The sequence below is a fragment of the Aspergillus tanneri genome (assembly GCF_003426965.1).
Source record: "Aspergillus tanneri strain NIH1004 chromosome Unknown AapTan_3_pilon_pilon_pilon, whole genome shotgun sequence".
Classification (NCBI taxonomy): domain Eukaryota; kingdom Fungi; phylum Ascomycota; class Eurotiomycetes; order Eurotiales; family Aspergillaceae; genus Aspergillus; species Aspergillus tanneri.
The window spans coordinates 1,629,816-1,651,572 of record NW_022984630.1 but is presented as its reverse complement, the minus strand read 5'-3'; the positions used below and the strand labels follow the sequence as shown (position 1 = coordinate 1,651,572).

Genomic DNA, 21,757 nt, shown 5'->3' with positions numbered 1-21,757 from the left:
TATTTCCGTACTTTTCTCTCTTCTCTCTCCCTCCCCCCTCGTCTTTTGGTGTTGGCCATGCATTGTTTCCCGATCTATTTCTTCAACCTCCTTTTGACTTTGGCTCCATTATTTCCCCCACTGACTACGTTTATTGGGCTTATTTCCGATGGGGGAGGCGTTTTACTGGGATATAGGATAGAGAACGAAGATGTGGAACCTCCAGAGGACCTCTTTTCTTCCCTGCCTTGCTCGATGTCGGTCTGGATGAAGCATCCACCCCGGCAGAGACCCGGGCCATGGGCCTTTGCCCTAAAATGGTTACTCTATGTTGGCTGCTAGATGAGCAGTTTTTTATTTCTTTCTTTTCTTTATCTTTTTTTTTTTTCTTTTCTTTTCTTTTTTTTTTTTTTTTTTTTTTTTGATGGACTGGTTTCAATTGATACAGCTGTCTATTTAGCGTTACTGAAGTAGATAATGAAATGATAGGATTTTCTCTTTGGGAATTGCATTTTTATCTCCATAGACTGCTCTGTACTACTACTCTCTGGACTCTGTTGGGATAGAGTGTCATACAACTGGGAGCAACCAGTCGATGACGTTGTCACGACTCATGTTAGAGCCCGAACTGCAGATCCCGTCTTGTCCACAGCCAATCACCGTGCAAAGGAACAGAAAGGACAAAATCTCGGAAAAGCGTAATCCCGTCAGTGGCGCTATGGCTGAAAGAGTGTTAGCGTTGTCAAAGCCTCTCTCCGCCTTCTCTCTGGAGACTATCCGTGCTCGGTCGCGCGCAAACCATCATCACCAGCTCAGTCTGCTTCTTGCCGGCTTGGTCCCCTTTTCACCTTCGCTTGGTCTCTTTCCACACTATCCTCTTGATATTTGACCTTTCAGCCTGCTTCTTAATCTGTGGTCCTGCGGTTGGCTCAGTCTCGTCAGCACAGTGATGTTGCTGTGAAATGACTTGGAGACAGAGACTTGGAGACAGAACTCAACTGTGCGAAAAGGAATAGCAGACTCACAGCTTGGACTGGGAGCGGTCACCACTTGAAACTCTTTTGTTTTTTTTTTTTTTTTCTTGTTTTTCTTAACCTCGTTTAGAAGTTCTTAGAGCACACATCCTTATTTCTCGGCTTTCTTATCCATGCACAGAACATGAACTCCTCTGGGAATGATAACTGGCACCCCGGTGGCCCTCCTTCACACCCCGGGATAGACCAGATGAATCAACAACCTCGCCCATTGGGCTCTTATAGGTATGTGATTAAATTCTTGTCTGCTGTTTTTCGTGCCTTGTCCAGGATAATTCGCAAAGCTAACCCGGTTCTGTCTCTCGCTCTGTAGTCAAAACCCACCGCCCCAGCAAGGCCCGTCCTCCCAGCCTGCAGGGCCCGTTCTTCCCCCTCCAGCCGGTCTGAATCCCCTTGTTCAGTGATATTATGGTCATGAGGGTGTAATGCTCAGTTGACTAACCCGCTGCTGCTAACAGGCCCCTATCACCCTGCAAGCCAACCTGCTGGCCACTCCCTCCCTGGGCTGGCAGAACTGAGCCAGGGCCATGCCGGTCCCCATCAGCCTCCTGCATATGGCCAGCACCCCTCTGTTCCTTCTCACAATGCGGGACATTCTCTGCCAGGCATCGGCCAAGCCATGCAACATCCATCTCCCCAGTCCATTAACCGAGAGCGAGAACGAGACTCCAGAGAACGCGAATTGTTGGAGAGACGTCATCAAGAGGAGATGGTCCACAGAGAGCGTGAGCAGCGTGAGCGTGAACAATTAGAAAGGCAACAACTGGAGCGACAGCGTGAGCAGCAGCAGCATCACCCTGTCCAGAGCCATACAGGGTCGATCCCTCTGCACCAGCCGGTTGCCTCGAAAGTGCCAAATTCCATTCATGGCCCCAATGGGCTTTTGTCGAACCTTGGATCAAACCCCCAGAATGCCCCTCAGGGGTCCATGCAGTCATCTGGAGGTCCTGGTTCGATCTATGGCCCACAGATGCAACATGGAGAAGGAACCCCAAGATCATTCATGCAGCATCCCGCCGCCGGTCCAGGACAACCCATGATGGGTTTCAGTACCTCAGGTCCCCAGATTCCGGGTAATGTTGCTGCCCTTGCTCAGGGCCAGCAACCAATTTTGAATGTAAGTATCTCCGGGGGAAGGATTATCTCCATTCGCGTTTGTTTATTATTATTATTATTATTATTAATTCGCTGCTTCATCTGATTTCTGCGATTTCGGACAACCTTTGCTAACGTTTATTATCTAGGATGCGCTCAGCTACCTCGATCAGGTGAAGGTCCGTTTTGTCGATCAGCCGGACGTTTACAATCGATTTCTCGATATAATGAAGGACTTCAAGAGCCAGACGTAAGCAACCGGTCACTGGCGCAAACCCGTTCTTTTTCTGATTTTCAGCAGCATCGATACTCCTGGCGTGATTCAGCGCGTCTCATCGCTATTCAATGGACACCCTGCTCTTATCCAGGGGTTCAATACTTTCCTGCCTCCTGGTTATCGGATTGAATGCGGAACGGAAGATAATCCAGACGCGATTCGAGTGACGACACCCTCGGGTACGAACACTCTTAGCATGCCGCGTGCGCGTCATTCATTAGAGTCCTCTGGTGAATTGGGTCCGACTAGTTCCCTTGGCCCTCACGGACGCCCGGACTTCTTTGACCAGTCTCGTCCTGGCTGGCAACAAGCCCAACCCCAACCACCACAACAACCTCAACAACAGCAGGGTACCCTTCCAGGTTCGTACTCGCCTGGTTCTCGCATGATGGGTACTAGCATGTACGGACAGCAGGGTGGACAAGGTCAGCCCCAGGAACACCACTACGATTACCCAACTCAGCAAGAGCAGCAGGCTGCAGCTGGCGCAGCGGCCATGGCTCACCAACAGGATCAGCGTGGTGTCTCGCAGCTCCAGGGCGCCGCGTCGGCTGCCTCTGCTGGCCTCGGACGCCCCGGGTTGATGCAAGTGTCCCCTGCGTCGGGTCAAAACTCTAGTTTGAACCAGCCCATGAACAGTCTGGCAGGTGTTGGATCGGGCATGCTTCAAGGCTCGCAGGCGGATTTGAATAAACGCGGACCTGTCGAATTCAACCATGCGATCAGTTACGTGAACAAAATCAAAGTAAGTGCTCCTCCCGTAAACACACCAAAATTCCGGTTGACACTAATGTTTTCTGCTTCCCTATTCTGGAATAGAATCGTTTTTCGAGCGCTCCTGAAATCTATAAACAGTTTCTCGAAATCCTGCAGACGTACCAGCGCGAGTCGAAGCCAATCCAGGACGTCTACGCTCAAGTCACTCAACTGTTTAACACTGCGCCGGATCTCTTGGAAGATTTCAAACAGTTCCTGCCCGAGTCTGCTGCGCATGCCAGACAGCAGGCAGCGGCACGTCAGGCGGAGGAGGCGGCAGCACCCATGAGTAATGTGCGAGGGGAGCCCAACTTCTCCAATGCCACAACACTTCCCTCTCAGACCCCGAATCGCGACGTCAAAATGCCTCCTCTCGGTCAGTTCAACGTGAAGGATTCCGGCAAGGAAGGCAAAAAGCGCCGAGGCGTCCCTGGAGCTCCGGCTACTTTGGGCCCTTCGGTCTCCGGATCTTCCGCTGTCGATAGCGCACGCATGGCGGATGCTCAGGGCGGCCGAGCTCCAGCCATCCAGCCAGGCAATGCCAACAAGGTGGGTTAATCCCTCGCGATGGTTTTTTGAGGTTATCGTCGGGTATTCTGTCTTTGCAACTATTGTCTACTACCTGACATGAGTCCATGATTATGAAATCGCAAGGTCGTTTTGTGCTTTTCTCCGTGCCACCTTAACCATACCGCCCAATGCCCGCCCCTCACTGCTGTTTCCCCATGTGCCCATTGCGCAGAGTAGCTGCTAACATCCTCCTAAGAGAGCCAAGGTCCATCATACGAAAACCACCCAGGCAGAAGCCCCCACCGTCTCGCCCACCCTTGTCCCCGCCCTACCCGAGCCGATTCAGCCCACCTTCTCCTTGACGCCCAGCCAGGAGGAGTTTGCCTTTTTCGACCGCGTAAAGAAGTACATCGGTAATAAGCAGACGTTTAGCGAGTTCCTCAAGCTTTGCAACTTGTACTCAACTGACCTCATTGATCGCCACGTACTTGTAAAGAGGGCTGCTGGCTACATCGGTTCCAACCCCGAGCTCATGGCGTGGTTCAAGCGCTTTATGCACGTCGAGGAACCCGAGGACAAAATCATCGAGGTCAAGGCCAAGCAGGAGCAGGGTATTGTCAACCTGTCCCATTGCCGCTCCCTTGGACCCAGCTATCGCCTTCTGCCAAAGCGCGAGCGACAGAAGCCATGCAGCGGTCGTGATCAGTTGTGCTACAGTGTCCTGAATGACGAATGGGCTTCTCATCCTACCTGGGCTTCGGAAGACTCTGGTTTTGTGGCGCACCGTAAGAATTCGTATGAAGATACCTTGCATCGCATCGAAGAGGATAGGCACGACTACGATCACCACATTGAAGCATGTACTCGCACTATCCAGCTGATTGAGCCCATTGTACAGCAGTTCCTTGTCATGTCGGATGCGGAGAGGACCGCTTTCAAGCTTCCTCCCGGCCTTGGGGGTCAGAGTGAGGCGATCTACCAGCGTGTGATCAAGAAGATCTATGACCGACAGCGGGGAGAAAAGATCATCCGTGAGATGTTCGAAAGACCTTGCCATGTGCTTCCCATCGTCTTGTTCCGCTTAAAGCAAAAGTGTGAGGAATGGAAGGCTAGTCAACGCGAATGGGATAAGATCTGGCGCGAGCAAATGCAAAAGGCCTACTGGCGAAGCCTGGATCATCAGGCCATAGCCAGCAAAGGGACGGACAAGAAGCTGTTTGTGGCGAAGCACATCCAGAACGAAATCCAAACTAAATATGAGGAGAGCAAGAATATTCGCAAGAGCGGGTTCCAGGTCGCCAAGCACCAATTTGAATTCACTTTCGACGACGCGGCGGTTCTCATCGATGCTACTCACTTGCTTTTGACATTTATTGACCGCAACTCTGCTGGGTTTGGAGCCGACCCCCAGAAGGTGATGACCTTCATCAAGGACTTTATCCCGGTATTTTTTGGTATGGACCGTGACACTTTCCATGTGTATATGAATGAGCTGTCAAGCGGCACGTCTCCGGCTGAGGAGGGCGATGACGAGAGTCTGGCTGCGGAGGAATCCTCAACTCCCCGTGGCCGCAAGGGTATAAACGGCAAGAAGGTCGATTTGCTTCGCGATGTTCTGGAACGCCGCAGCGAGAAAGCCAACCGGACTGAGAAAGGGGGCAGTACTCCAGCCAGCCGTGACGGTACTCCCGATGCCGTCCTCGTCCCATCCACCCCTATCCCGGACCCTACTGAGACATTCGACGTGGCCGAGCTGAAGTGGATGGAGCACCCCGGACAGGGCAACTTCAACCTCCAGCGGGAGTACACCTTGAACGAGTCTTATGAGAAGAATGTCCACCACCTTTATGCTAATTTGAACATCTACTGCTTCTTCCGCACGTTTGAGATTCTCTATTCGCGCCTTTTGCGGATCAAACTGCACGAGAAGGACGCTCATGAGGACGTGCGGCGTGCTCTGGTTGGGAAGCCGGCACAAGAGCTGGGTCTGATTGACAAAGCGCCTACGGATTTCTTCTACGATTGCGGATCCACGGCGAATCTGTACCAGCAGGTGGTACGGATGTGCGAGGAGGTCATCAAGGGCGATTTGGAGACCTCTCACTTGGAGGAAACTCTCCGTCGGTACTACTTGCGGAGCGGTTACCAGCTGTACAATTTGGAGAAGATGTTCACAGGAATCGCCAAGTTTGCCGGCGCTATTTTCAGTGGGGATTCCAAGGACCGCAGCTCTGACATTATCAACCTTTTTTTTAAGGAACGGGACAAGGAGGAAACCACGCACAACCAAGAGATTCAGTATCGAAAGCAGGTGGAGAGACTGGTCCGGGATGGCGATATCTATCGTGTTACATATGTAAGTGATCCCAGCACGTTGCTTTCTATCAAGCCACATTTCATTTCTAACAGGGGATGGTCCTTGCAGAGCCCTACTACCAAGAAGACTTCCGTGCAACTCCTGATGCCGGAGGATGCCACTTTGGAGAACGAAGAGCTGAGCCAGGAAGCGCGCTGGTCGTACTATGTCTCCGCTTACACCATGCGTGACCCCACGGAAGGTGTGCCGTTCTCTCAGATGCGCATGCCTTTCTTGAAGCGAAACCTTCCCCCAAAGTTGGAACAGGAAGAGGAATACAACCGCTACTACCGGCCCCTGGTACACTTGGACGGTCTCATTATTCGCATCTGTGCCAACAGCTATCATATCCTGTACGAACCGGGTAGTTACGACTGGTGGTGGCGCCCCACTGCTCCATCAGAGGAGTCGACCGAGGAGGTTGCTAAGGAGGAAGCAGCTGTCAAGGAGCGGCGGCGTGACCGGTTCACCGAGAAGTTTGTCAACAACCCCGGCTGGGCGCATGGTCTCAGTAAGGATCAAGTGGACGAGTCCAATCAGCGCTTCCGTTCCTGGATCAAGGGCAACAAGACCGAGGGTGAGACCACCGCTCCGGAGGCACCAGGTTCCGACCAGCAGGATAACAAGGAGGATACGGAGATGGCTGATGCCGAAGAGCCCGCTTCTGAGTTCAAGGAACAGTGAGGGGTGACATGGTCCGGTGAATACTTTCCGATCTGAGGTAGCTAGCCGACGGAAAAGGTATCTCTGGCAAGAACAAGGTTGGGGTATATGGACAAACCAGTAGTCGGGGTTTTTCAGGTGTTATTTTTTTAATTCTTCAATTTTTTCTGTGATATTTTTTACAGTGCCGGTGGGAATGATTTATTTTGCATGGAACTACTTCTATTTATGTCTTTCTAGGTGTGTCATCCCATGTTCGCAGCAGTCTATGTTTCATAGCTGCATCGAGCACGGCCATGTGCATGAATGGATTCGGGCAGACCACGGCGAGGTGCTTTGGGCTGGTGTAGGGGATTCCAGGATGGATCACATATGGGTTGCTTTCTCTCTGTACTTGTACTTTAGGAAGTGTCTGAGCATGGTTATTGTTTCTTTTTTTTCATTTATTATTTTTTTTTTTTAATTTTCTTTTCCAACCGTACCGAATCATTCCCAACTGGAAAGCTCCGTGTGGCCGAGACCGGATAGCCGAACAGGCCGAGACTACGCCGATGGGCCAGTCTCGGCGGGGGACCTTCTGGTCTTTCTCCCTTGAAGCTCTCCTGGGACTGGGGAGTGGAGATGGGGGACTTATCCGAGGAATTGGTGATAGTTTAACTGACTGAGTTATTTTAAAGTCCCTCCCAGTTGATGCACGAGGAGACTGGTCCTAATCTATGTCGTCGAGACTGAAAGGCAAAAAACAAAGACCGAAGAATCGCCGATGTGACGTCAAGTGGAGAGAGTCTAGCCCCATCAAGACAGCTCTCTTTTTTTGGGAGATTTTTTCTTCATATCTGCCACTCTGTCGAGGGGAATTGTGCAAATAAACCCTGAGGGATTAAAGGTCAATTCATCTGGAGTCAGGGGCAATTCAATTCAACCTTGTATCAGTTGTATGTAGGTATAGATATCCATACATCCCATGTTGCTCCAAGAGATAGAATGGCAGTGCGGAGTAGATCCATAGCAGTTTCAGACTCAACCATGGAGAGATAGCCAATACAGATATTATTACCTACTAGCTCGTCCGGCTATTGTTCCCTTCTCCCGAATCTTCCTGTTGGTCTTTCCACGGCCGTGGCGGGGGTTCCAGTCTATTTCTATCGCGGAGAATCCCATCCGCACTATTTTTTCTCTCTTCTTCCCCATACTCTCTCCTCTCCTCTTCTCTCCTTTTGTGTTTCTATCTACCCGTTCCTTTCACAATGGCTGCTTCTGCCCTTCTAAAAAGCCGTGTACGACGGCCCTCGTACCTCAAAAAACTAGCCAAAGCTGAAGACCTTATCGACTACTTCCCCCATGGCTCGTATATCGGCTGGTCCGGATTCACGGGAGTTGGATACCCCAAGAAGGTTCCCACAGCGCTGGCTGATCATGTTGAGAAGAACCGCCTTGAAGGGAAGCTGAAATATACCCTGTTTGTTGGAGCTTCGTCGGGGGCAGAAACGGAGAACCGCTGGGCGAGATTGAATATGATCGAGCGACGAAGCCCGCACCAGGTGGGCAAGGAGATCGCCAAGGGTATCAATAGTGGTCAGATCAAGTTCTTTGACAAGCATCTGAGCATGTTCCCGTCTGATCTTGTCTATGTGAGAGACCAAAACTTTTTGATGTTGATGCTGTAGAGGCTAACCATGTGGTGTTCGGTAGGGCTACTACACCATGGATAAACCGAACAATAAACTGGATGTGGCGGTGATCGAGGCATCCGCCATCACTGAGGATGGGGGCATCATCCCCGGTGCCTCTGTTGGTGCGTCGCCGGAGCTTGTCCAGATGGCGGATAAGGTAATCATCGAAGTCAACACGGCTAGTCCGTCGTTCGAAGGCCTGCACGATATCACCATGTCGGAGCTTCCTCCGCGACGCAAACCGTATCTGATCCTCGCGCCGGAGGATCGCATCGGCACCCCCCATATCCCCGTGGACCCGGAGAAGGTGGTGGCCATCGTGGAATCCGACTACCCGGACCAAACGCAGCCCAATGCGCCCGAGGATGCGAGCTCGCAGGCCATAGCCACCCACCTGATAGAGTTCCTGAAGCATGAGGTCAACATGGGCCGCCTGCCGAAGAACCTGCTCCCGATCCAGTCTGGTATTGGTAACATTGCCAATGCCGTCATCGGCGGACTGAGCAAGGGCGGTGCTGATTTCACCAACCTGAAAGTATGGACTGAGGTGCTGCAGGACTCGTTCCTGGACCTTTTTGACAGCGGGAACCTCGACTTCGCCACGGCAACCTCGATCCGTTTCTCTCCTGACGGATTTAAGCGGTTCTATGATAACTGGGAGCGCTACGCTGGAAAGCTACTCCTGCGGTCCCAGCAGGTGTCCAATTCGCCGGAGATCATCCGTCGACTGGGTGTCATTGGCATGAACACCCCCGTGGAAGTGGACATCTACGCGCACGCTAACAGCACCTGTGTGATGGGATCGCGCATGCTGAATGGCCTGGGTGGCTCGGCTGATTTCCTGCGCAGCGCGAAGTACAGTATCATGCACACGCCCAGCACTCGGCCCAGCAAGGTCGATCCGACAGGAGTCAGCTGCATTGTGCCGTTCTGTACTCACATTGATCAGACGGAGCACGACCTCGACGTGGTAGTCACCGAACAGGTAAACTTCACCTATCCTTGCTCATTACTTTTCTTTAGTTCGGCGTACTAACTAGATAGGGTCTCGCTGACGTCCGGGGTCTCTCTCCTCGCGAGCGTGCTCGCAAGATCATCGACAAGTGCTCGCACCCCGAGTACAAGCCCATCCTGACTGATTACCTCGACCGAGCGGAATATGAATGTCTAAAGAAGGGTATGGGACATGAGCCCCATCTGCTCTTCCAGGCCTTTAAGATGCATCAGAACCTGGCAGAGAAGGGAACTATGAAGATCAGTGGATGGGAGTAATAGACATAAAGAAAGAAAAGAAGAACATAAAGGAGTCAAACTATAGATTTATGCACATGCCTTGAAGGCCGGCGGTTGGAATGGTTGGGTTGGATCGGAGTATTTGTTTTATAGATCTTACGGAGCCTAATGCAATTATAACTGTAAATGGAGCATATATACTTTGCAGCGTGTACGATGGGTCCACATGGTCCTGAACGATCGTGGATCCATTCCAGGTATGTTACAACATCATACTCTTATCAATGAATATACTCTGTATATTGAAAATTCAAAAATAATACCAGTAAATCAGAAAAGGATATTATAAACAGGCTAACAAACAACAATCAAAAACGTCAGAATCATAACCATTTTATATATCACTCACGCCGTTGGAGGCTTATAACTCCCGAATATTCTATCTCAGTCAGCCATATCCAATCTCTTACTTTATACCTGTAAGAAATAGATATATAGACTCACCGACCAAATAAGAACCCGAAAATCCCCTGTGAATCTTCGTTGGTGCGTTTCGCCCATCCGTGATCCACATTATAATGCTTGACGTCTTGGAGACCGGCGAAGAGGCCACGTCCGGCTGTGGGGTGCTATAGTATATCATGTTAGTATTTATCTATCTGGTACATTGTAGTGAAGGAATGATTGAGAAGGAAGTACCCTTTGGGGAGTGGCTCTTTTCACCCATAAATCGGCGCCGTAGTCGTTTTGAAGTCGGGATTGGGATTGGTTGGTCATTTTTACTTCTCTTTCTTTTTTTATCTCTTCTGGGTTTGTATAGGGATAGGGATAGGGATATGGATATGGGTATGGGATATGATGTAAGGTAGTGAATATTTGTATCAATCACAGTCTCAAGCACTGTACTCGAGTGTATATTGAGAGATAGATGTCAATAGTAGACGTAACCATCACCATTTATATATTATATTTATAGATATACATAGAACCCTGTAAAAGAAGAAAAGGCATCTTCAGATCCGAATCACCTCACCTTCATTCCCTTTCTCTACCTTTCTCACACGATTCAATCTCATGTATTCCGTATGGGAACCATGGCGAGGTGTAGGCGCACTGGCCAACGATAATGAATACATCCAATCAGAAACACAGTATATCCAACGGGTCGGAAAAATATTGCGAGGAAAAGATTTACCACACAATATGGTTGACCACACCATACCATGCATTCGTTGTGTGGTGGCGTGGTATATGGTCTGCTGCGTGGCATGATCTCTGCTTGTGATGTCATCGTGTTATTGTGCCATCGGTGGAGAAGATATCTGCGTATACAAGTATGCTATATATATTTGCGCGTGTATAAGAATGAGGATGGAATCTGATTTACAGTGATATATGTACAATGTTCTATAGATTATGGTGTTTGTCTGTTTGTCTATGTGGAACAGGTGCATCCATCAACTCCATCAACTCCATCAGCTCCATAACTATCGTGGATCCGAGGTTGATTAGTAATCCGGATTGTCTTAGGTTACTATGGATTGGTTATTATCCGACTTGTGAATTCGTTTTCTAACTTTTTCTCACAGGTGGAAGATAAATCTGCTATAACTATGGAAATACTATAAATATCAATGTAAAGAATCGAGGCAAATTGGATACTATTGCGCAAGTACTGCAAGACACAAGGTCTACAGAGTACTCCAGGAGTCTAGAATAAGACAAAAATAACTAGCGAAGCCTCAGGGGCTGCAGTGGACAGAATCGGTCGCGCCGCTGATCATTGAGATCGGACCGAGAACTCCATCTGTACCAGTACTTAAGTATATCAGTGAGACATCTGCAGCCTGATAAATGCCAGGCAGTTATGACAACCATGCCTTGTATAATCTACTCTGAATGACAGAGGGAATCCGAATAGGGGCAGGGTGCGAACTCAAGACAGCAAAGTGGAGTGGCTGAAGCTAGTAAAAGTTCCACTGCAGACCCAACTCAGGATCAAGATCCCATACTCATACGAAGAGAACCAACTGAGAATGGAATAGGAAGGAATATGGATCGGCTTGTGGAGATGATCGGTGGATGCATTATTGCCAATATTGAGTATACAGGCCGGTGACAATTAAGTACCGATGGTAAGAACGACAGTCTCGTGGTCAATGCCGTTTCTCCTTATTTTACAGAGTAAAGGCTATTTCGCCTCTTGAGAGCTAGTCGGCTCAAAATAGTCCAGATACTAGAACTAAGAACAACAAAAAGTCTGATGTGGCTCTCGGAAATTAAAGCTCAGAGTGGTGGCCAATCGGCGTCTGTTGCCGCCGAGATCGACCCTATAACTGCCCAAAAGGTCAAAAGTCAAAGCCCCACCTAGCTGCATAAACGGGGAATCACAGGGACTTCGTTCCTGACCGTCTTTTGTTTCCCCTGACAGACCGTTCGTTCAGTGCCTAGTATCTATCTGGTCGTTCTGCAGGGGAGATGAGCTATTCATCGCAAGTTAATCTGGCGATTCTGTTCTTCAAGCCTTAGGATAGGTCATTCAGGCCCCTGTCCAAGATGTATAACGGGTGATCTCAACCGTGGTCCTTAATACAGGTGACTACCTACCTGATACTACTCCGCACTTGTACCCAAATAGTAGAAACTTACTGATTACCTGTTTAAGTACACCATAGCAAACTTTGTCTGTTGCTAGGCAGAATATGTTGGCACTAGTGACTGGTCATAATCCGGTCCCAGGGACTCACCATCCTCCCTCCAAAGAAACAGAAGTAAGGACCAGCTGGGCTTGACACGACAAAGACCGCCAGAACAACACGCCCCCACCCTCTATCCGAGCCGTGTGGACAACCACTGGGCCAGCATCACCGGCTGTCCCCCGGTCTCCACCAATGGTGCCTGCGCCGTCCCTGACTAGCGGCGATGACTAGTCCAACTGAAAATGCACCCCTGATCCTGATTGGGGTCTGCTGCTGCCACGATCCAGCAACGGTGGGTTTTTGCCTTTCGCTCCCCCCCTTCTCCTCGCCGCTCACTTCCCTCTTCTTCGCTGCTTTTCCCTCTTTTTTCCTCCAGCGTTCTGTTCAGTCTTTCCTTCCTTCTTTCTTTCTCCCTATCCCCGTCAGACAATATCAAAAAGAGGCTTGCCTGCCTGTTCTTCTCCACGTCCTTCCTTTCAATCCCTCTGTTGTTTGACCACCGCTTCACTCTTTCAGCGGGCATTCTTTAATATCTTTGAGTTTGATCGACGCCCTTGTACTGTTCATCATGAAAGCTGCAATTCTGGCCACCGCGGCCGCCCTTGCCGGTACGGCTATGGCGGATATCGCTCACATGCGTCGCCATGACGCATTGCACCATCGCCGCCAGCCTGAGCCTCAGCCTGAGCAGTGCGGGTGCACCACCGAGGTTGTCACTTTATACGGACCCCCAACTTGTGAGTCAATTGTGTAAACATCCAGCACTGAGTTCGATGAAGCTGACCGTTCTGCCAGTGGTGCCCATCGCCCAGCCAACTTCCACTCCCAACCCGCCTCCCGTTGCTCCCCCGGCTAGCGAGAGCCAGACTTCCACTTCCAGTGTCATCACCACTCTGCACTCGACCAGCTACACCACCAAGACGGTCGTCGTCACTCCTGCCGTCGGGCCCACCAGCACCCCTGCTAAGTCTGAGCAGCCCACCACCTCATCTACTCCGCAGGTCACCCTGCCCACCCCCGGTGTGACCAGTTTCTCCTCGACTGGCGTCTTTACCATCCCCGCCACAACCATTACCGTCTATGACACCACTACAGTGTGCGGAGCCACCACCACCGAACTCCCCAGCGGCTCTCAGACCTTCGGTGGTGTGACTACCATCGTCAAGACCGCCACCACAGTTACCTGCCCGTATGCCACTGTCGAGCCCAGCGGTTCGACCGTGACCAGCGTCCTTAGAACCACCACCTACGTCTGCCCCAGCGCCGGCACCTACACCATCGCTCCCACCACCACTTATGTGCCCTCCAGCACCGTTGTGGTCTATCCCACCCCCGCCACTTTTACCCCGGGCACCTACACTCAGGATGAGCAGACCGTGACCGTGACCCGCACGGACATTTCATACGTCTGCCCCTTCACCGGCTCCAACGAACCCACTTCGACTCCGGTGCCGCCCTCTTCCACCGAGGTCCCCGTCACCCCTACTGCCGCCCCCTCCACTAGCTCCAGCTCCAAGCCCAAGACTCCTGTCCCCACCGGTGCCAGTGGCAAACAGATGGGTATGACCTACTCTCCTTACACCAACGGTGGTCAGTGCAAGTCCAAGTCGGAGGTTTCCTCGGATGTTGCCGTCATTAAGCAGAAGGGCTTCACCCACGTTCGTGTCTACTCCACCGACTGCAACAGTCTCGAGTTCATCGGTGAGGCAGCTCGCAAGAACGGTCTGCTCATGATCATTGGCGTGTTCATCTCCAACACCGGTATCTCGGGCGCCCAGGAGCAGGTCACCGCCATTACCAAGTGGGCCCAGTGGGAATTGGTCTCTCTGATCGTGGTTGGTAACGAGGCCATCCAGAACGGCTACTGCTCCGCTTCCGAGTTGGCTGGATTCATCAGCGCCGCCAAGGGCAAGTTCCAAAGTGCCGGTTACTCTGGTGCTGTCACCACCACCGAGCCCATTAACGTCTGGGAGCAGAATGGCTCTGCTCTGTGCGGTGCCGTCGACAAGATCGGTGCCAACATTCACCCCTTCTTCAACGCCGAGGTCAGCCCCAAAGATGCTGGTAAGTTCGCTAAGTCCCAGGTAAAGATCCTCGAGGGCATTTGCAACGGCAAGGAGGTTGTCAACCTAGAGACCGGCTGGCCCAACGGAGGTGTGGCCAATGGTCTCGCCGTCCCCGGCGCTTCGGAGCAGTCGGCTGCCATCCGGTCCCTGGTTGAGGAAGTCGGCTCCTTCTCGGTCTTCTTCTCCTACTCCAACGATCTGTGGAAGGATGCCGGCGAGTTCGATGTCGAGCGCTACTGGGGCTGCATCGACCAGTTCTAAGCGACGGTCGAGATGTTTATAGTTTCGGGTCAAAGAATTTGTTCAGAAAGGCTTGGAGTTGATATATGTTTTTTTTTCTATGTTCATTTTCGGTACTGCCGTCTTGGGATCTTGAACGACAGTTTCTTTCTCTTCGTATACATGAATTCCATGTAGTAGATATCAATTTTTGATGTGGGTCTCTATTTGTCAATAGTATATGTATGTTATGATTGTCTTGTCCATGCTCCGAGTCTTGAGTGTATATTAGTTCTTTTGTACTAGCTTATATAGCTAGCGCACTTGCTAGTTGCTACTAGTTAGCTGGTAATGCTTATCCCATCGTCAAGATTACCTAGTCACAGTAGTCAAGCCACTAGACCAAACTATCAAGATAAAGATTAATGTATCTACCCTTACATATCTATTAATACGACGTAGAATAATATCAGAACTACTCCGTACATAGAAGCAATCTTTCAGACTCATTATCAGCGGATTACTCCAGTAAATACAAGACTTGACAGGATACATTCAATGACACATCTAGAAGAGTCAGTATATATCCCATAGCACAGATTCAAAACCAGAAAGATAGATAGAGTGGGGGAAATATACAGCATCATTCCCGCAGGTCAACGGCTCACAGCAGGAAAAGGGCGTGTGGGATGCATTTGTGCATTTGTTGAAATGGTCGAATTTCTACTTTATTAGTTATCATATTATCTATTGAGACTGGGTAAGGATAGATAGATGGAAGAAACATGAATGAATAGATGAATGGATGATAGATAGACGATAAATATTACTCACCCCAATACAATCAATATTCTGACCCCGTTCAAATACCACCGAGTGTCGTACGATCGGGTTGAAATTCTCCGCCGGACGGGCGACGACGAGAGTAGCGAGGAGGGGAGGAAGGAGAGTGAGAAGACGCATTATTTCTCTCTTTTAGTTCTTTTTTGGCTCTTTCTGTTGGGGTTCGGGGCTTCTTGAGTGAATCTGATGATGGTACTGATCAGTATGATGTCCTTAATCGATATTTGTATCTGAGACGAAGAGAACTGGGCTGGATTGAATAGGCCTGAGGTAAATAGAAAAAGATAAAACTCACGTGTACAGCACGGGTTGACTATCCGAACGTGGAAAGAAGGAAATAAAACAAAATAGGGAGGAGCACTCCGTAGAATAGGAAGAGAAAGGAGGTATGGAATCCAGGGATCGACTTTATATGAAACCAACCTACCCAGTTATTAATATCCAGTAACTGTATCCAGGGACACAGCAAGGCACACAGTGAATTAAGTAGGTACAAATTACGGAGAACAAGTGAAAGCAGAACACGGCCGAAATATTTTTGGAAGCAGGACAACAAAACACCACCATAATCCGAAACAACAATCAACAGATCAACCAAGAGAGAGTTCATCATTGGTGCTCAATGGAACTAGGGCCCGCCCATCATATCGACGATCTGCAGGGTTGGAGGCAATAATTACCGTCTTGGCAATGGAGATGCGATGCTGGAGCTGGACGAGTAAGGGATAGAAGCAGGTCTCAGATGGTGGTCTATGGATGCAGGTATTTGTTGATATGAGCTTGGCATGTGGTGTAATTCTTATCTTTAACCTGACAACCTCACCGGCTACGCTCGATTCAGTCAAGTCGCATTCTTGATCTCGTCTCCTAGAACCGTTGGCTATACACGATGAATGATAAATCCAATTGGGGCTATATACGGGTCAGTATGTATTATGCATTAAACTCTTGAGATGGTCGCTAAATAAACCGCCACAAAAAAAAAAAAAAAAAAAGGCTGGTCACAAAATTCTCTCTGCCTACGCTGTACAGTTAACTGCCTAAAATAGGCCAAATCGCTTCTTGCCATCTGCCTCGTCGTTAGCCTCTCTCCGCTGAAAATGCACGACTAACTCACCCTTCTTATTCCTCTGTCCGTTACTGGCAGCGGCCTGCGCTGGATCCACCCCCTCTGCCGCTGCTCGAATCGCCGCAATTCGATGCGTCGCACGAGTATCCCCTTGCTCCGCCGCCTTCACGTAATAAACGTTGGCTTCCAGTGGGTCACGCCGGCAACCAATGCCCATTTCCGTAAAATATCCAACAGCATATTGAGCTTTGCTCAGCCCTGCACATGCTAAAGTCAGTGTACTGTTCCGCAAAGTCACCTCAAACATGACAGGCAGCCTTACCCAGATCGGCGGCACGCTTGGCCCATTCATACGCCTCATTTTCGTCTTTCTCCAGAACAGGCTCTGCCCCCACCAGATACCACGCACACAGCGCCATCATCGCAAGGGGATGGCCCCCCTGTGCAGCTCCCGTGTAGAAATGTATGCTCAAGGCCGGATCGCGAGGGCATTCCAGTTTCCCATGCTCGTAAGCGTCCCCTAAGCGATAGCTTGCCTCCACGTGGCCTAGATCTGCCGATTTGGTGAAAAGTTGGGCGGCATAAGCAGGATCCGCGAAGACATCGTCGCCATATCCCGACTCGTGTAGCAGCCCGAGTTCGTAAGGGGCCGAGTTATACTGCGCATCGGAGGATTCTGTCGCCCGCTTCAACCACTTCACTCCCTCCCGGTAGCGCTTCCCCAGGCCCAAATCTCCTGCCAGACAAGCTTTGGCCATGCGCAACATGGCCCCCGGATGGTTCTTAGACGCCGCCTGGCGATAGAACTGCTGGGCTCTTGCCGCCTCGACTCGAGTGCCCCATCCGAACTCGTAGCAGAGCGCTGTTCGGTAGCACGCTTCTACATGGCCGTGTTTGCTTGCTGCGACAAACAGGGTAAATGCCCGATCATGGTCCTCTTTGCCTTTACTGAATAGCCCCGACGCATATCCGTCTGCCAAGTAGTATTGTGCAAAAGGATAGCTGCGGTCGGACAGGCGCTGAAGGATCGACTTGGCTTCTCGCAGCAGGCTCGCTCGAGTGATTTCAGATCCCTTCCGGCCATACGCCGCGGCTGCCTCGTCAAGGTCCTGGGTGGGCATCTCTAGCATTGCATTGACCATGAAAATTGCAAACTCATATTGGATGGCTGGATCATCGGTCTTTTTCACGTTGGCTAGGTACATATCAAATGTTTGCTTGTGGCTAAGCAAGGACGCATTATTGCCAACGGACGACTGGAGGTGGGAGTTACCGAACTGTGCCGGTGCAGGGCCAGGCTGCGGATAGGGGGTATTCAGAAGATCAACGAATGATAGGGGTCGAACATCGGGGGATGCTGTCGAATTCCTGGACGACGAATGTGCGCGAAGGTATGGAGATGCCTGGGGAGACCCATTGCGTCCTTCGCCTCCTAGATCGGATGCAAATGAGTACGCTGAGCGCGGCCTTGGTGGTCTAGATCGTCCAGCACTTAGGTGCCCATTTGGGCCAATAAAATTCTCAGTAGATCCACCCGTTTTGGAGGGCTGGTAAGGGCGATGGTGGTAGTGTAGAGGCTCCGGCTCCTGCTCTACATAACCTTCCGGTACCTGGGACATGCTGTCCAAGCTACCCCGGGAGGAGCACTCCTGACTACCACTTGGGGCTTCCTGATCCGACGGGGATCTGCTTGATTTGTTCGGCTCATCTCTCCCCTGTGACTCTACCAATGACCAGGAGCCACTGCTGGCAGGCGTGTGTCCATGCGCGAACGACTCTGAGTGAGGTGGGGCGCCATAAGAATCTCCGCGGGAAGGGAAATCGCCGTGTGGACCCCGAACATTTATTTGTGGTGAATCCTCTTCCATCGTCAATTTGGAAAATGCCGTGGTGGGTAGTGGAGGGACCTCATAATCGTCGGGGAAATTGTCAACTGTTTTGTTGGACACCAGAGGCAGCTTTGTGTCCCCGTTGACGTCAACACTAGGAGTAGAGATATACTGGTTGTTGACGACATTGTCTGCCAATGGCACCGAGGCTGGAGGGGATTTCCGCCCAATGCCCATATTCAAAGGTCCCCTGGGCATCGACCGTGGTGTAGACTGATGGTGAGTGGGGGAGGCCGGCGGGGAAGATCGAAGGTAGACAGGGGGAGGGGAAGCAACAGGCTGAGGGTATCCGGCTGCCACGGGGCTAGCCATTTCGTTTCAACTCGACAGTAATGTAGGTTGACACGTCACACTCCTTAGATCAGCTTCAACTGTGGACCTGGGCGGAAGGTGTTGGATAAAGCGTTGACGTCGTCCGTCTATGAAAGCGACATGGAAGTTAATATTGAGGGTGGGACAGATCACAGACGGAGAGGATTCGAACGAGCCGGGTATGTCGGCTTAGTAGTCTCATATATCTATCTTTCTGGCGGCGAAGAGATGGATGTTAGATAGACAGGCACTATGGAGGAGTCTTGGGCCGTGGAGAACTGGAGAGAACCCGGATCCACCTGATTAGGATTAATCGAGAAGACTTGATGGTAGGGATCGAAATAGAGGGCCCTACATACCGTTCTTGACAGGAATGACAGGAGGGGAAGCCAGATAAGAGGCCAAACGAGGGGACTAGGTCAAAAGACAAGAAGCGACAGAAAATGGGGTCGCGCAAGCGAGAGGAGAAGTGGACGAGTCGACAAAGGGCGAGAGTGGAGGAGTAGCAGAATGGCCTCAGGCGCCGAGAAGGAATTAGCACGGTATGGATACGGTACGGGCGATACACGGGCCGTATTATGAGAACCCCTGAGGTTTTTGCTCTCTTTCCACCACTTTTCTTCTTCTGTCTTCTTTTCACTTATTTCTTTTGTCGCATTCTTTGTTTACTGCGAATGGTGTCTTGCAGTACGGACAGGCAACCGATGTGGTTGGTCCCAGGCAGGAAAAAAAAAGGAAAAAAGAAAAGAAAAGAAAAGACAAGAAAACAAAAAAAGAGGCGGCAAAGATTCGCGAACTGTTGGTGGGACCTAGTAGGTTGGAGGGAATAAATAGCATCAACTCATCGTATTTTGGTTTATCTTAGTCCTTCTATACCTAAATAATCCGCCAGCATTGGTCACATCTCACGAATCCAATCAAATCAGATTCGACGAGTTAACCATCTCGTCGGGGCATGTTCCATGCTGGCGTCTCTCCGCATTGTCTGACATCCTGGATGCTCGTGGGTTGGGCTAACAAAACACGATGAAACGGCAACGTCAATGGCTCACGGTTACATAGACTGCAGCGGAGTACTCCGCCCAGATCTGTGAGACCAGTTGGCGTGCTGAGTGAGGCACATAGATGATTCATGCGTACAAGATCTGAGGGTTGATCTGGGGAGTACACGAAGGCACTCCCAATGTGCTGTTCGCTTTCATGGACCTAGTCGTCACCATCATCAATGATGACTACCATTCTTACCCCTTACCAATGCTCACTATCTAGTTATTAGGTACGTGAGAGCCTCATCTCCTAAACGCTTGCTCAAAATACGAGGTAGTCCTGACTCAGATTGGGCACCTTAGTCGATTCTATGACTATAGTAAGCACTGCAGTCTAAACTCCAATTTCATATCTAGTCACAGAGAGGGGAAAGACCAGATACTTAATTCCTCTTTCCGTATCTGTTCTCAATTTTTCATCTTCGCCGGCTATCTCGGACCGGCTAAAAAAGTTCCCTGAAGAGAGACTAGAGACGCTAGTCCGAAGTCCCCTCCGTACAATCCTACCTTTCATCATCAGGCCAGCCGGCAATGCAGTAGTTAGTCGTAGCTCGTAACTAACTATGAATCACTCCTTAGTCAGTGGAACGGAAGCCTATTTCGTCGGAATCCTACGTAGTAGGGCTCCGCTGATGATCGTCCTAACTATCTGCTCCGTCTCTGGTCCATAAACAGCGATCAGTGGGCTCACTATCCACCTTCTACAAACTACTAACTAACACAGGCATGAATCGGACATGGGGGGACATTCTTCATCACTACCCGCATTCCAGAGTGCCATGGTACGGGAATTGTCGCTGACCACCATCGGATAGGTGGAGTACCAACCTAGTATCTCCACTGACCATAGTCTAAGCCGTGTTTGAGATGACACCATAACACTTCGGTTGGGCTCATCGTCCCTCTGCCATTATCGATAGTAGATAAGTGAATACCGACTACGACTCCACTGGGTTTAAGGCCAGAAAGTTGTGCGCTAGACTCTACGGTTGTTTATACCCTTTCGCCTCCAGATACATTTAGGGAGAAACCCTACCTGCAGTCACCGGAATTGCTCTTAGGTCTCCAAAAACGACGCAGAAGCATAGCGTCATGCATAACAATGGTATAATAAGGCTGGGGTTTCTCCACATAATGCCCGAAATACAGAGTACACCAAATGGAGACGAGCAGTTTGTGCCGGTTCCACTGGCGTATTTCATATGAAATATCTATTATACTGTGGTGATTGATTATCGGGCAGGCAATAGGCACCCATATGTGCTTCATGCATAATGTGTATTCTTCTTGATTAAGTGTCAATGAAAACAGAACAAAAAGGAGTCAGAGTACAGAAAAGGTTTATTATTTACACACTTATGACTTGTCAAACTTGACACAATATCACAGGTTTATACTGCAAGAAGGTGTAATAATTTTGATAATTTTGGGGACAGGCTTCGCTATGTGCGTAAGTCATCATTGTGGCGTGATTCCATATCATTTGGCTTTGTCTGAAAATAGAACAGAAGGGTCTTAAGTTGACGCATGTACTCCGCATGCTGTACTCCAACGTTGCCACTGGCTGATGCTTTAGATGGTGTCATGTGAGCTGCTTGACCAGTGGAGTCGCACGGAAGTACGGAAATACAGAGTATTGGATGTACATACAGAGCAAATAGTGTGTGGCGCTTATATCAAGACCCGTGTACTTTGTGTCGGCTATACGTACCAAAATTGTGGTCTTCTTACACTTTTCTAGGCTTCGCGGATTATTCTTGAATCGAAATCCTGATCAATATTTATCAAGGAAACAACTACGTCATTGGAGGGGTCTAATCTATTATTACTTAAAGTTAGGAGCCTTGGAAAATTTTGGGGAGAAGGTCCACATAGTAAATGTAGTAACTGTAAAAGATGTCTCAGAATTTTAACTAACTTTAAGCTTGTAAAGAGTGCTATTGAGAGTTAAGAAAGAGCCTGTCTCCTAGAGTACTCACATCTGGTCTATATAATATTGCCGTAGGCTTTCTTTCCATTCCCTAGCATGGAGGGTAGC

The 21,757-nt window shown here is 50.0% G+C and overlaps 5 protein-coding genes across 5 annotated transcripts; 3 read left to right on the top strand and 2 right to left on the bottom strand.

Moving 5' to 3' along the window:
- Positions 1-1,137: 1,137 nt before the first annotated feature.
- SIN3 (transcriptional regulator SIN3) lies at positions 1,138-6,691 on the top strand (the record flags this gene model as incomplete). Its single annotated transcript, XM_033569011.1, has 8 exons — positions 1,138-1,238; positions 1,327-1,394; positions 1,472-2,130; positions 2,258-2,358; positions 2,410-3,130; positions 3,205-3,690; positions 3,908-6,007; positions 6,077-6,691. The coding sequence occupies 8 exons, from the start codon at positions 1,138-1,140 to the stop codon at positions 6,689-6,691; spliced, it is 4,851 nt and encodes a 1,616-aa protein (XP_033427817.1).
- A 1,226-nt stretch (positions 6,692-7,917) lies between these two features.
- Positions 7,918-9,615, top strand: coaT (acetyl-CoA hydrolase ACH1; the record flags this gene model as incomplete). The annotated part of the gene is made up of 3 exons (XM_033569010.1): positions 7,918-8,301; positions 8,363-9,328; positions 9,388-9,615. 3 exons carry the CDS (start codon positions 7,918-7,920, stop codon positions 9,613-9,615), a joined length of 1,578 nt encoding a protein of 525 aa, XP_033427816.1.
- A 366-nt stretch (positions 9,616-9,981) lies between these two features.
- Positions 9,982-10,353, bottom strand: ATNIH1004_004339 (uncharacterized protein; the record flags this gene model as incomplete). Its single annotated transcript, XM_033569009.1, has 3 exons — positions 9,982-10,015; positions 10,081-10,205; positions 10,276-10,353. 3 exons carry the CDS (start codon positions 10,351-10,353, stop codon positions 9,982-9,984), a joined length of 237 nt encoding a protein of 78 aa, XP_033427815.1.
- A 2,490-nt stretch (positions 10,354-12,843) lies between these two features.
- On the top strand, positions 12,844-14,602 carry btgE (putative cell wall glucanase (Scw11); the record flags this gene model as incomplete). Its single annotated transcript, XM_033569008.1, has 2 exons — positions 12,844-13,012; positions 13,071-14,602. 2 exons carry the CDS (start codon positions 12,844-12,846, stop codon positions 14,600-14,602), a joined length of 1,701 nt encoding a protein of 566 aa, XP_033427814.1.
- Positions 14,603-16,443: 1,841 nt separating this feature from the next.
- chs3 (putative chitin synthase activator (Chs3)) lies at positions 16,444-18,673 on the bottom strand (the record flags this gene model as incomplete). The annotated part of the gene is made up of 3 exons (XM_033569007.1): positions 16,444-16,472; positions 16,521-16,730; positions 16,795-18,673. 3 exons carry the CDS (start codon positions 18,671-18,673, stop codon positions 16,444-16,446), a joined length of 2,118 nt encoding a protein of 705 aa, XP_033427813.1.
- Positions 18,674-21,757: the final 3,084 nt, after the last annotated feature.